The 15,211-nt window shown below is 33.8% G+C and overlaps 1 protein-coding gene across 1 annotated transcript; it reads left to right on the forward strand.

Annotated features, from left to right (window-relative positions):
• The first annotated feature begins 3,539 nt into the window (after positions 1–3,539).
• On the forward strand, positions 3,540–14,947 carry LOC123555661 (uncharacterized). Its single transcript, XM_045346254.2, has 2 exons — positions 3,540–3,808; positions 12,360–14,947. The coding sequence occupies exon 2, from the start codon at positions 12,546–12,548 to the stop codon at positions 14,202–14,204; it is 1,659 nt and encodes a 552-aa protein (XP_045202189.2). The 5' UTR covers positions 3,540–3,808; positions 12,360–12,545; the 3' UTR covers positions 14,205–14,947.
• Positions 14,948–15,211: the final 264 nt, after the last annotated feature.

Below are 15,211 nucleotides of genomic sequence, written 5' to 3' on the forward strand. Positions count from 1 at the left end.
CGACCATTATTACGTCGACCAACGTCAAAGAAGACTGGCAAGTCACCTTAATTCACTCTATTCTTCGAATTGCGGTGGCATAACAACGCATGTTTGAAACCAGCTATCCCGGATGACGCATTCTCTTTTAAATACTTACCACTTTTGTGAGCCTCGGTGGCGCAATGGTAGCGCGCATGCTTAATAAAGCGGATAGGTCTCCCCAAAGGGATAATTTTTCGCCGTATCAAACCTTTGCCAATAAAAACAGATGACCTAATGGAAGGGGGATACATAAGGGAATCCTTTTGCAACTTGGAACCCCTGCAACTTTCAAGATGCATGGTAGAACATACTTAGAACATAGATCACGAAACTCCTGCTTTTTAAGGTGCGTGACTTTTTGTTTAGAACATGTTTTAGATCTAAATCTTTTTGTTACCTATAAAAGTTTCATGCTTGAAGTATTTCAATAGGCTTAAGTTTTATTTTTCCAAGATCTTTCCAAAATTCTTTGACAGTACCTTTAATTTTAGAGGAAACATTATTTTGTTATTGCATCCTACATGTTGCACTTATTTTGTAATAGCATGGGCTCACGGGCTCATTACGAAAAAATGCTTTTGACGGTAAAATAGTTCATTTTCTGGAGTGCAAGATTGTAAAAAGGCAATTTATACGTGGAAAAGCACAATGTTTTATGCTACCCCTGAAAGTGATGTCAAATACCCTTAACCTTCATTATGTCACCTATATATCACTCATATATACCTCCAAAATTAGGCGAAACCGGTATGAGGTAGCCCAGTGGTTTTATTACCTATGACGTTCCTCGTCGTTAGAAATTATTCAAATTTCAGTATATTGTTGAAGAGACATCCTTCTTTGGATTTTGGGTATTTTTGTTATTTTTCAGGCGTTTGTAAGTAGAAAAAGTCAACAATTATATCAATATATGGCATAAAATATGCAAATCGGTTGTTGCGAAGTCCCATGTTGTATGACCTGTGACGTCCATGACAATAAGATGATGTTCAAATTTCAGTATAATATTGAAATATAGTCATTCTCCTGGAGATTTTGGTGATTTTTGTCACTTTTCAAGAGCTTTTAAGTAAAACGTATTGACCATTGCACAATATGTTAACTACGTTTCTGTTACGACACCCGTCACGATTTATATATAAAGTTGTTATGTGTTTTTAAAGAAACCAGAGAAGCCAGGACCACGTCTTAGAAAAAAACAAGGGCTGCAGTTGAATGACAGCTATATCTCCCGTCGATACCATTTGAAAAAAAGGCCATAACTCCAGAACGGGTTGAGCAAATCCAAGATTTATTTCTTCCGTCACAACTAAGCATTAATAGTAGTAATCCCTGAAAGTTTGAATCGATTCAATCCTATAATGAATGAATAATGAATGAGGAGTTGCGTCACAAAAATTTGCACTGTATTATATATATATAAGAAAAAAAGTAACAATGGGGTCATAACTCTCGAACGGGTTGAGCAAATCCAAAATTGTTTTCTTCCTGCACAAGCATCAGTAGTAGTAATCCCTGAAAGTTTGAATCAGTTCCGTCCAATAATGAATGATGAGTTTCGGTCACAAAAATATTGCACGGACGCACACAAGTACGGGTGCCATTACCATATTCTCCTCCGATGCTTATCGGTAAGGGATAATTATGTTGTAAGTGTACCTTAGATGGGTTAGGGTTAGGGTTTGGGTTAGAGGGTCGTTATTATATAGGGGTCACAATGTGAGGGTCATTTTTCTACGTGTGGGGGAGTCATAATATTATGACCCCCGGTTAAAATATTACCGGGGAGTCACTATTCTATATAAAATAATGACCGGGGGTCATTATTCTATGGGGGTCATTTTACAACGTTACACCGGCTTAAGACTATTATTTTTTCACTTGGCATGGCCAGAGAGGTTTAAATTAAAGCTTGTTTTTGTTTAAATTTCACTGTTGGTGTATTTTTGACATTTTGGAAGATAAAAATGGAAGAGGAGGTTGTATTTGGTTATGTGAAACTCAATTTTAGTATGAGTAGTATTTCAACGTCACAAGAGTGTGATTTTGATGTGATTTTACACTAAGCAAATGTGACAAGAGAAATCTCTCTTAGTAGATACATGACTCCTACATGTATCCCCATTTAATGTCAGTTTTATTATACCTCTTAAATATGAAGTAAGGATTTATTCTCTTAAATGGGCCTGGCTATGTTTGACAGCTCTTTAAAAATGTCAGTTTTATAAAGAATATGTAGGGAAAACTATTTGTGCTAGTTTGACCTATAAGAAAATATTGGCTAAAATTGAGATTCGTTTCAGAGGGGACATTTGGTATATTGCAAAATGTTAGTGTGTAATTTGCTGGCAAATTATAGTTAAAATATATATACTGAGCAAAAACAAGCTCAGGCCAGGAGAATTAGTTAAAAATTGTGTCGCGACATCTTAAAGGAATATGTCTTAGAGGCGCGCGTTACTGAAAATGCCATAGAGCATTGAAAATTGATTTGATCAAGCTGAAACTTGAAAATTTTCATGCAATTATGTTAATGGTGTTGAACGAATTGAATTCAGACTATTACAATTTACAAAATGCTAGTTTTTCTCATAGGCCTGACTATAGTAAAGAAACCAGCATGGGAAACATCTGGTCTAGTCTCATAAAGGCGGACCTGTGGTCTTTTGAACAGTAACTTTTCACTTGGCCTGGCCAGAGAGGTCTAAAGGAAAGCTTATTTCTGTTTCAATTTTATTGTGGGTATATTTTTGACATTTTTGTGGAAAAATGGAAGAGTAGGTTGTATTTGGTTATGTTAAACTCAATTTTTGTATTACTACTTCCAGGTCACAGAAGTGTGATTTTTATGTGATTTTACAGTAAGCAAATGTGACAAGAGAAATCTCTCTTAGAAAATGCATGACCCCTAATTTTCTTTTCATTTTATATCAGTTCTGTTATAACTTGAATGAAGTAAGGATTTATTCTCTAAAATGGGACTAGCTGTGTTCGGCACTCATTGAAAATGTCAGTTTTACATAGAATATATAGGATATATTATTTATGCTAGTTTGATCTTATAACCTCTTACAATAAAATGTTTTAGTATTTTAATATTTAGCGGTCAAAAACAGCTATGCCCGATAAACACAAAGTCCGTGTCTATAAAAATAATGTTGTAAAATACCTTGTTGTAGAAACGTCTTTGGGTTTCTTGACTTGAATTATTTATTTCGAATCGGGTGACAGAGTTTAAAGCAAACAGTCTGCTAGTGTGAAATTATAGAAAAATACTTTTAAGCGAAATTATCATGCAGTGAAATTAAGATTGCGGATGTAAATCAGAAAATCCATTGCAGTCATGAGAAAGCAAACATAATTTGTAAGGATTCAATTTGAATAGGCTGGGCACGCTTATTGTGTGAGATCATATCAGTATTCATGAATAATTTCCGTCACTTTTTGTGCAAGTTATTAAAGCTAACATATTGATAAAGTCGTAAACGATTTGTCAATAATCACTATTTAGAAAATAGAATGTTTAAAAGTATTCTGGAAGCCGTATAACCTTAACCAGTGAATATTTTATCTTCTTTATTTAGTAAACTATTCAAGTTTCTAGATTAAGAAATAGCAAGTGTTTAATACTTTTTATACACGGTGGGCGGTTATACGTCAAACTTGGTAATTTCATGAGGGTGCAGCCTCACATCGGGTATTCGGCTGCCTACTCATGTGAGCAATAACGTCCGCGTTTGATTTATATACATGTAGGTGTATTGGATATTCACACCTTCAACAGGTATTCATTTCATTTTTACTGCAATTTTTAAAGGTTTTAGTATTGAATGTGTATGATCATACCTTAACTTTATCCATGTCAAGTTTCAATCTCATATGATATGAGTTATTGTGAAAAAACACGGATTTGTTGCGAAAATGAATATATTTTAAGGCGATGTTATCTATTTCCATAAATAATGATATCATTTAGGTGTATATTAGAAACTTTTGTTAAAAAACTGAAAAGCAGGCATTCTGTGTGTTAGCTATATAGAGATAGACCCTAACATTTTCATTGATAGAAATACATTAAATAAAGTCTAGAAATTGATTTCCAAGTCCTTGAAATTAACAAAAATGATTTCACAAATGTGCAATGTATGATAGTATTGCTAATATCAATAACAGAAATTTTAGTATTTCATTCAAAGTTGTGATCCACAAAGAATGTCAACTCTTGCCTTGGGCTAGTACTTTAAAGCAGAGATATTTATTAGTTTACTTCCGTTGCAATTACACAATAGAGTAGAAAACGAAAACGGTTTAAAACACAATATTACACATTTTTGCACAACAAAATCGTTTAGGATTTATTAATATGTGTTTGATTTACCCCTGAAACACTGGTTCCTATGATTTTGTAAACTTACTTATGGTAAAAATTAACTTTTAACAAGCCGATAATATAATGAAATACCAGTAAGTATTTTATAGTGCAGATAATACAGTTTTGCTTGTATCAAAATGTCAAAATAGAAGCACTTTTGTAATACAGAACACCTGGTAGGATTAGTAAAGGTGCAATTATATTGATTTCTTTTTCCTATGCCTAAGCCATTGCTTTTGTTTCTTAAACGCTTGACGAACAGTTAAAATAGAGCATTTTTAAGACATTGTGTAGGAAAGGGGATACCTCTGACGATGTACCATGATATCATCCTTGCTGTTGTTGTCAGTCGAAAAGATACCGCACTCATTATTTAAGCGAACATTACATTGGTACATTGGTAACATGCAATGACCGACCAAAATAAAGATAAAACTTTAGCCTTCTGTACTCTTCGGCTGCTTGAAGCAGCCTGTCTGAAGAAAAATTCTTCTCACATATTTTCTTCAATTTGCTACCAAGATCCATCCACAAAGACCCATTTTGTGTGTACTTACTTTAGAGGCAGCAAAATTTGTCAGTGCGTGTTTCTTTTTGTTTAAAATATTCACTCATCAAGGAGAATTTATGAATTCGGCGGCTGTTCCACTAATATTTCATTGCAGCGGTGCAGACATTCTGACGCACCCTTACTAGAGCTGTAAATATGCCTTAACAGGTTTTCAGCCCCTTTTGTTTATGTCTGCTACTCGAAATAACTCCTAAAACTGACTTCGTACAGTTTATTAATTTAGACGATCGTACCAGTCAGACCCCCGTTTACTAGAAACTGCAGTATCTACAGTGGATTACTCAGTTCCGGATCATGAGGTTTCCTGATCACAGCACTGATAACACTTATAACATGAAGATAATCATTTAATTCTTAGCATGAATATTTGCTTCAATAAGGGAATTATCATAAAAATATAAATTTTTCAGATCGCTGGAATGTGGAGAAAATTCGCATCTTGTCAATCCATGTGATCCGGAACTCACACAACAGGGACACAACACGATCGAGAAATTATATTTAAACAAGAAAATCTTCTTTTTTTTCTTTCCACAATATGTAATGATTTGGTCGAGTTAGAGAAATAATTATTATTTCCGAAAGTGTTTTAGCTTATCCTAAAATGATCTAAGATAGCCTAAATAATCCGTAACTGACCGAAGTGATGATATTATTGTTGCGCATACAGTATAATTATTTCCTTTGCACTTTCAAACCAGATGTGGTAATTTTAAAAGCAAAAGGGTTTCCCTTTCTCCTTGTGTTAAAATTGTGCTTTAAAAATATATTTCCGAAGCTCATAACATCTACATTCCTCAGTGATCCGGAACTGGCTTACCGACTGTATAAGGAGATCAAAATACAAACATATTTATCAATGCAATGTTGCTTCATTTCAGTGTCAGTTTGTTTTTTTCTGTCGAATAAATTCAAGCCTCTAGAAATCTTATAATTATAAAAATGTTGAAAAGCGGGTCTAAAATGGTGGGAAAATAAAAAAAAATAGGTGTAATTATTATACTTTTGCAGTCTGGCGGTCCCCATTGATAAAAATCCTGGATCTACCCTATGCTTGATCTAGGTAACTATTTGAACATTATTTCAAAATTATTACAGCTTCTGATACTTAAACTTTATTAAAATATCATCTAACCTGTTTTTGGTTTCTGTCGTCATGTTGTGAATACATGTATTGCAACTATTGATTATGAATCTAAAGTGAGTAAGTTAAAGTATGAACAGACTTATCTGCGTATATTGTAAGCATTTGCGTCCACAAGTTTTGTCGTTTTCAGAAAGATACTGAAGGATAGAAAGAAAAAGAACGTCAAGAAGACGCGATTATAGACTGTGTAGGAGTAGAGGGTGTGAGAATGCTTTAAGTTCGTGATATACTGTAAACATGGTCCATTTTCACTTCTATACATCTTACATTCTAATCAATTAGATCTACTTAAGGTCGGGTATACATAATTCACTCTGCATGATCTTTGTTTTATAAACTACCAAGCTCTTCACAGCGGTTACCTTTCATTGCCTTCATTTAGTGTATTGTTAGGGGAAGTAATCGCTGCGGAGGGTTTTACAAATGTTCATTGACATAACACGGACGATACTTAAGCGCAAACGGGTAGGCATCTTTGTTTATTTTAACTCATTCTCAGAGGCATCAAAAACAGCGACAGGGTGCATCTTATTGAAATTTTATCAACAAAAACAAAATTGCAGGTAGAGGATCCAAACGTTTTGTCGTTGAGTATGCATAGTTCTACCAAGGAGTGTGGCAAATTTAGTTATCTGAACAATGAATGATGAAAAACATGTTTCAAAACTTCAAAATATAACATTATTTTTATTTATCCTAAACAGCCTACATGTATATAAACCACACGAGGACGGTAGCCGAATACCCGGTGAGCAATTATTTCGCACCACGTGTAACAGTCAAAGTGTATAAATAGCGTTCAAATACGTTTTTGCAATAAATTATTTCTATCGTAATATGTCTATTATTGCAAAATTTAGGTCAAGTAAGGAAGAACTGTTCCATGGCACATGTATGGTGCCAAATTGCAGGTCGTCACGCTCCTATATTTATACTTGCGGAGTAGTTCCGTTAAGGTAAAAATTATGGTGAATTATTCTGCAAAACTAATAACCAACTGCGTGCGTGTATAAATAATCAGGAATTTTTATGTGATGTGACATTTCGTTTAAAACATGTTTTAATTAGAATATTTGATCAAATGGGAAAGCTCTATTTATCGATGCGCATGGCGCAAAATATTACGTCGACGCGCCGTCAACATCGTTGTAGTGATTTGAGCATTGCTAGTCATATTAGAATGTGTTTTGTTAGTACAAATAGCTTTATTCAATTTAATCAACGTAGTTAAACATAAGCATGTCATTCATCAAATGCATTAAACAGAAAATTATCTTTACAAAATGTTCCATGTCATCCTATAAACATTGCTCTGATTTATAGAGGGTAAGAGTAAATTAGTTTGGAATCATTTGTCTTTCAATAAATTATCACCATATCAACAAATAATGTTCAACTTTTACAGAGTAAAATGTTATGTTACAATGGTAAAATGCTAAAATGTATAGGACATACGTATGACAAGTTAGCTATATCGACAGACACTGATGCAGAAACGAGACTCGTTGTTCTTAGGATAATTTGATCTGTACAGTGAAGAATGCATACAAATTTCTTATGACCCAAACTTCCACCGTTACAATACAGCAAAACCCTGTGAAACATTGTTATATATTGCATATTCGTGTATTTGTATCATTTTTGTATTAATCAGCAAAACAGAATTATGTTTCTCAAAAGCTACCATACTTGGGAACATCTAATTTCAATACCCGAGTCTTGAAACCTTTTAAGTTCGATTTCAAATTAGAATCAAATCGTTACTGAGTTAACTGAACCCATACAGTTATAAAGCATGCGTTTTAAAACTGCACCATTGTGTTTAGCCTAAGCTCAGCTGAACAAATAGAAGGTATTGTTCCAGTACAAATTCTTATTCAAAGGTGTTAAATTGAACAGCTGATTTCTTTCATCAAATTGACGCTGTTAGTGAGCGCAGATCAAATGAAACGCAAGGTCGACAAGACAGATGTAGCAAAGCATCTTCCAGTGAAAGGACAAATGTACAATTTCTATTTTGGATGTCATAGTGATGTGTGATATTTTAGCACAGCTGAAGCTTGATTCCATTTACATCTTATTATTATCTATTATCTTATATATCTATCATTTAATTGCTGCATATTTGAAGATTCGAGTACGTGTCCATCAATTTGGGGTTTTTTACAGTCATATATTAATCCAAGAATTAGATGCAGATTATGTATAAGCTTGTTGAAGTACAGCCAAGGTACTGTGGGCATACTTCCGTGCTTGTTGAATGCCAAAGGTAAAAGCATATATGAATTGGGCATCAAGGAATCAGAGAAAATATATGAGTTGCAGCTTTTTATTATGAAGAGTTAGGCAGAAATGCCTTACGATAGGACTCGCATGCTGACAATTCAAAGCTATCTTCAACTTAAAGGCCAGTCAAGTATAGCAGTCCAGCCTATAAGATATTTTAAAAGTTGAACATCATTATTTAGTTGTGTGTATTGACTGTTTTGCCTGGTCTCTGTAAATATTGAGCTCACTACCTAAATTATTAAAAATATCATTGTTAAGCGAATCATTAAGTAGCATTTAACGAAAACTAGAAATATTTAGATTTTGATTAGTTACAAAATGTTGAATTTAAATCAATTTACAGTTACTGTCAAACCTGTATCAAAGACCACCTCTGAACATAGACCACCAGGCTTTAACGACCACATCTTTTGTTTCCCGTTTTAACATTAAATTTTACAGTGTATTTAAACCTGAGAAAAAAGACCATCTCCCAACAAAGACCACATATTTGCTTTTCCAAGGGCGGTCTAGACAGGTTTGACTGTATATTCACCAACATCACATAATACGCTTATTTGTGTTCATTGAATTCTGAATAAGTGTGAGATTTTTATTGCGGATATTTTTTGAAATTCAATTTTTCTGTCCTGGTTGCCCAATTAAGATTTATTTATTTTAGCATAAAATATATATGTAAATTGGATAAACATGCTACGCCTAAGAAAGATAAGAATATAAAAACTATCAAACTATATTTCTCAACTGTTTGCATTGACTATGAAACATTTAGCTTTAAATGATTAGAAATGTAACTTAATGAAAATGATTATTAGTTCTCTTTACTTGTCTCTGTTGAGCAACCAGTTCGATTGGATATAAATAAATTTGGAAGCTACACCTTGTTTTAGAACCTTTTTTACTGCGTTTTCGTTCAGAGTGTTTAAATATCCCAATATTGATCAATTTCACGTTTAAGTATTCAAACTATATATTGAATTTAAAAGAGAAAAAAAAATCCGCTTTTTTGATAAACTCTTGTCAGTCTTGTTGATATGCAGTGTATTTCCTTTGCATGTTGTATTTTCACCGATATCGATTAACGAACTCAATATTTTGCAATTCATTTTGATTCGATACAAAAGAAACATTATATCCCACTTTAGAAGAAGCATTGCAAATTGTATATGGTCAGGTACAGAATAATTTACATTACATTTGTAATATGCGTATAAAAGGAATCAACTTTATGTTACTATCATGAAAGCTCTTGTATTCATGCTCGTTAAGGGAAATGGAACTAAATCAATAATACATCGTGCATTTTGAGGTGAGACTTAATTCCTTTGATTTTATTTTATCTTTGATTAAATACTGGATAACGTAGTTTATGTTTTCTGTAGTAAAAATAGCTTTATTCAATTTAATTAATGTAATGGGAAACGTAAATATTCCGATTTACTGTACTGCTTTGTTCGAGTGTAACGTCTTTTTCGACGATAAACGAAGGTGTCACTTTTTTATCAGTGAGTACAATGTTCAGCTTTAGAGTACTATCTCATAGGACTATCACGCCGTAGACACGTGACATGATACCCCACCCAGTCTCATTATACTGACACCGGGATGACCAGTCCTTGTACTAACCGCCAAGCGAGGAAGCCAACAGTTTCATTTTTACGTCTTTGGCATGACGCGGTCAGGGATTGAACCCTGGATAAAACGATCGACTCGATAGCCTAGTGGTTGAGCGTCTGCACTCTAAGCGAGTCGATCGTTTTATCCAGTATATTAGAAGTCACATAGTAAATCAATGAAATATTATTGATATTCTGTAGGACGGATTACACCAAACCGGAAGTGACTACTCAGTGTTACATGTGAAGTAGTCCAAAATGTAGTTCCATGCTATGGATGAAATCTGGTATAATGAGTGACATGAGGAGGTGACAGTTAAATTTTTGGCTTATGTTTATTGCTTATAGTATTGAGAATAGATCTAGACCATTTTCATTGTAAATTTCTTGGAATAAGTTTTATTCTTTGCGAAAAATGTCTACCTACGCGTAACTGCTAAACGGCTGTTTTCATGGGGGTATTTTTAGAGGGTGATGTTTCTCAGAAAAGATTATTTTTCTTATATTCAACATAACATGTCAATATTTTTCTATTTTTGATAAGAAGACATGTTGTACTAAATGACCATATATGGTTTTCATATCTTTGAAATGCTCTAAAGTGCTGAAAATGAGGTCTGAATGTTTTGTTATTAATATGAAATAAATAAGGACTTGAATTGGTAGAGTGTAACCTATAAGTTGTGCAGGGGTAAAAATTTAAACTTGTTTAGATGTGGCTGTAAACAGGCTAGTTTGGCCAGATTATGATAGAAGATGACAATTTCAGTGCAATTTAGCAGAGAAAAAGAAGAAAAACTAAAAATATTTCAAAATCACTGTTTTGGGTGTATTTTTTTCAAAAAATGCATATTTATTGACTAAATATTGGTATGTTTTAGGTGTCAGGGGTGAGTTTGGGTATATTTTACAGTAACAGTGTGTGATTTGAGTGCAGTTCATGGTAAAACTTGATAAAATATGGCAAAAATAAGCTCAAGCAAGGAAAAGTGGTCAAAAATGATGTCGCGACAGCTTTTTTCTAGGAAATTTGGCGTGCTAGCATACGTTACTGAAAAAGCCATAAAACCTTGAAAATTGATTGTATCAAACTGGTATTTTTTTCATGCATTTAGGTTACTGGTACAATTTAAGTAAAAATAACACATTTTGAGTATGAAAAATGTTTCTTTAAGGACGGATTACACCAAACCGGAAGTGACTACTCAGTGTTACATGTGAAGTAGTCCAAAATGTAGTTCCATACTATGGATGAAATCTGGTATAATGAGTGACATGAGGAGGTGACAGTTAAATTTTTGGCTTATGTTTATTGCTTATAGTATTGAGAATAGATCTAGACCATTTTCATTGTAAATTTCTTGGAATAAGTTTTATTCTTTGCGAAAAATGTCTACCTACGCGTAACTGCTAAACGGCTGTTTTCATGGGGGTATATTTAGAGGGTGATGTTTCTCAGAACAGATTATTTTTCTTATATTCAACATAACATGTCAATATTTTTCTATTTTTGATAAGAAGACATGTTATACTAAATGACCATATATGGTTTTCATATCTTTGAAATGCTCTAAAGTGCTGAAAATGAGGTCTGAATGTTTTGTTATTAATATGAAATAAATAAGGACTTGAATTGGTAGAGTGTAACCTGTAACCAATTTTAACACTGACTTTATGAAATATAAGAGTATCGAATAATTTATCTTTCAGTTATATATATCTCAATACTAATATCAGCAAGTTATGTACAATGTTAAAAACGTTCAAGTATATATATTTATTTCATTGATTCAATCGAAATGATATACTATTACATATTTTTTTTTATTCACTAGATGCACTTAAATGGAGCCACCTACAGATTTAAACATTTAACAAATACATCTGGTTGTTTAAAACTTCTGAAGTGTGTAAGGGACAAACGTCCGCCATTACATTTAAAAGCGGGGTGGTATGTTTCGCTCATTGTATTGAATAAATGGGCCTCCGAGGCCGAGCGCTTAATGTCACTGACTTCAAATCAGTTGTCCCTCATCGATGCGTGTTCGAGTCTCACTCGGGACGTTGAATTCTTCATGTGAGGAATAAAATCTGGAAAGTAGATCCCTCGGAAACATCGAGAACAATGCAAACAGTGAAAATTGCAGACTCGGTCGTGGTTGGTGGTTCTACCCAGGTACAAACTCGTAACAAAATAATGCACGGTCAGGCACTTGAGGTCTTCCTCCACCATCAAAGCTGGAAAGTCGCCATATGACCTATAATTGTTTCGGTGCGACGTTAAACCCAACAAAATAAATAAATGCATCGGATAAAGTTGTTGTCACGTATCTTTTGCAGAAACACATTTATCAACGGACGGAAAACTTGGAGCCGTGATTCTGTTAATAAACAGAAGTGAAATTACAATCTCTGTGAAAGCACTATAATTATTGAAGTTATACAGGTGAACAAATGATTTGAAAAATAAACAAAAGAAAATTACAACAACAGAAAGAAAATTATATCGAAGACCACATTTCTATAATGGATATACTTCGCATAAGAGATGAAAATGCTGACCATGCTAATAGAGAAATGGTTGTGTTGACTTCTGCAGAAATGTTTTCTTTGCTTTATTTTCTATACCTAAAATTTCGCGGGACTTACGACAAGAGGCTTGTTCAAAAAAAACACTCTATAGTAGAATATTTCTTTGAAGCATTTATGAAAAATGTTTACTTTGCTTTACGAATGGATGATGAACTGGACGAAATATTCGATTTAGTTCTGGCAGGTAGCGCGGCAGAAGGTACTTTTAATAGCAAAAGTGATGTTGACATTATGCTTGTTTGGAAATGTTTAAAGTGTTGTGAGCCTAGCTGCACTGAGATATACAACCGGAAAAGGAAAGGTGTATTTATCGCAGACAGAGTAAATGCTTCTCCTGGATATTCGCTTTTGTTAGGGTATAACTCGTCGTTTCCTGGTGTCACTGACAATAAGATCAGAAAGGTGAATTTGCAAACATGTGGTGAATTCCAAAAAGCAATTTCAAATAGATATTTCAAAAGAATGTTTATAATATATCTGAAGATTTTTCTTCGTAATATCTGTGAAGATACGTTTTTAGAAAAGCCGGTACAACAACTGCTAGAATCTGGACCAGCAATTAACCTTGAAATTTACTTGCGGAAACTTTCTCGGTTTCTGTCATTTGATAGAGTTTTTGCTATACCATACGAAGACAGAACTCTTCTAAAGTCTTGGGTAGAACGAAAAAGGCGCTACGGATGGCCCTCGCAAGAACTGATTTCAGAAATTTCAAAAATGCCTTGTCATTTGGTTCCTGTCGGGCGGAAGGGCAGTCAGCTTGAGGAATACGAATGGAGAATTTGCTACATTTTTGCGGAGAGACAATTGATGCGTTCTCTGAATGAAGTGCAGCTGATGTTGTATCAGAGCATCAAAGTTCAGTGCAAAAGTAATGTCAAATGTGTGTCATCTTATATAATAAAAAACTTGATTCTATGGTTAGCAGAAACATTGCCTCAACATTGCTTTCAAGAAAAGTATTATTTTGCTCTCGAATATGCCACAATGGCGGCTTTAGTATGGTGTGTAAAGAACGGCAAACTTCCATGCTACATGATTCCTGAAAGAAACTTAATTGCTGATAAACTTACAGGAAGTGAAAAACAAACTATTCTAAAGCAATTACGTGAATATTTACCAAACTATCGTTACTGTCCATTTTCTGCGTCTTCGAAGAAAATTGGATGCACTATATTGACCACTGAACTACTGAATATTTGTGAAAACTTGAAGGAAAGTGAAAGGGTACTCTTCTTAAAACAGTACCAGAACACAATCAAAACACGTTTAAAAATGAAATATTCTGTTTTAAAATACAGCAGTATTTTAAATAACCCAGGCTTTACGCTTCTCATCTATTCGTTTAGGCTATGCCATATGACTGGGTCACGACTTCCAGATGTCTTTGTTGGACTTCTTGCTGGTTGTATAAAGGTATACGCAAAACAATTTGCAAGGACTATGTTAAAAGGGATATATGATCACATTACTTCGCGGTTGTATGGATGTATAAAAAATACCACAGTGCGTGTTAGAAGGAAAGTTCCGGTAACTGCAATCGAAGTTAGTTTGGCGGTAATTTCATTCTGGCTACATATTACAACGATATGAGATTTTAAAAGATATAATGTGAAATCATTAATATTCGTGGGGGACTAATTTTCGTGGATTTCGTGGTTGAGTCAATCCACGAAATTTAATCCCAACGAACAAGTAAAATTCCCATTCATTTTATGTTCAAAAGTTGAAATCCACGAATTTATATCCCCACGAAACTGCCGTTTTGACCAAAACCGAGAAATTTCATGCCCACGAAATTAAATGATTTTACAGTATCTGATTTTTGGTCAGTTGTTCTAACTGTGATGTAACGTATGTTACAAGAAAATAAACATTGAATTATAAAACTGAAAGAAAAAAAGAAGATATGACAAACATATCACATGTTGAATTATAAAGCAGAAAGAAAAAAAGGAGATATGACAAACATATCACATGTCTTATATCAACATGCACGTTTAAATCTTATCCAAACTTGTTTTGTTTTTCTCTGGACACCTAGTATCTCCATTTCCGGACAATTCTTCCTTTTCTCAATGTGTGGTTCACTATAGCCGCTACACATTTTTCCGCAAAATTGAAATGTCGGTGTAAATGTCATCATTTTATTTAGTGTGTGCTATTGCATATTTTAACATTGTTTATCCGAGAATTTTCCTTTTTCAAGAAGGATATGCTTTGTTCGCACTGCAATTATTATATTGTTTACTTCTGGGGATCAGTGAAATTTATATGGTTGTACTACAAAGATGTTTGATATTACAAGTTATGAAATATATGATCAGTCATAGATAGATCTATGATTTGTATCTTACAAATTTTGCCCTTCATTACATCAATAGCTGTTTGGAGTATATCCAAGCCCATATTACTTTGTCGTTCGATGCCTAAAATCTTTGGAAAGGCGGCATCGTCTTCTTTTTTATCAATTTGCACTACTGGAGTCACTTTATTACTTAATAATTATAAGTCTATTGTTTAACCTTTGACTTTGTGATATTTTGTAGGTAGATAGAGTGATATTCTTTATTTCTTTTAATAAGAAGAGCATACTTTTT

The sequence above is a fragment of the Mercenaria mercenaria genome, chromosome 7, assembly GCF_021730395.1.
Source record: "Mercenaria mercenaria strain notata chromosome 7, MADL_Memer_1, whole genome shotgun sequence".
NCBI lineage: Eukaryota > Metazoa > Mollusca > Bivalvia > Venerida > Veneridae > Mercenaria > Mercenaria mercenaria.

Coding starts and splice junctions, on each gene's coding strand:
- LOC123555661 (XM_045346254.2), top strand. CDS start 12,546: ATGGATATACTTCGCATAAGAGATGAAAATGCTGACCATGCTAATAGA.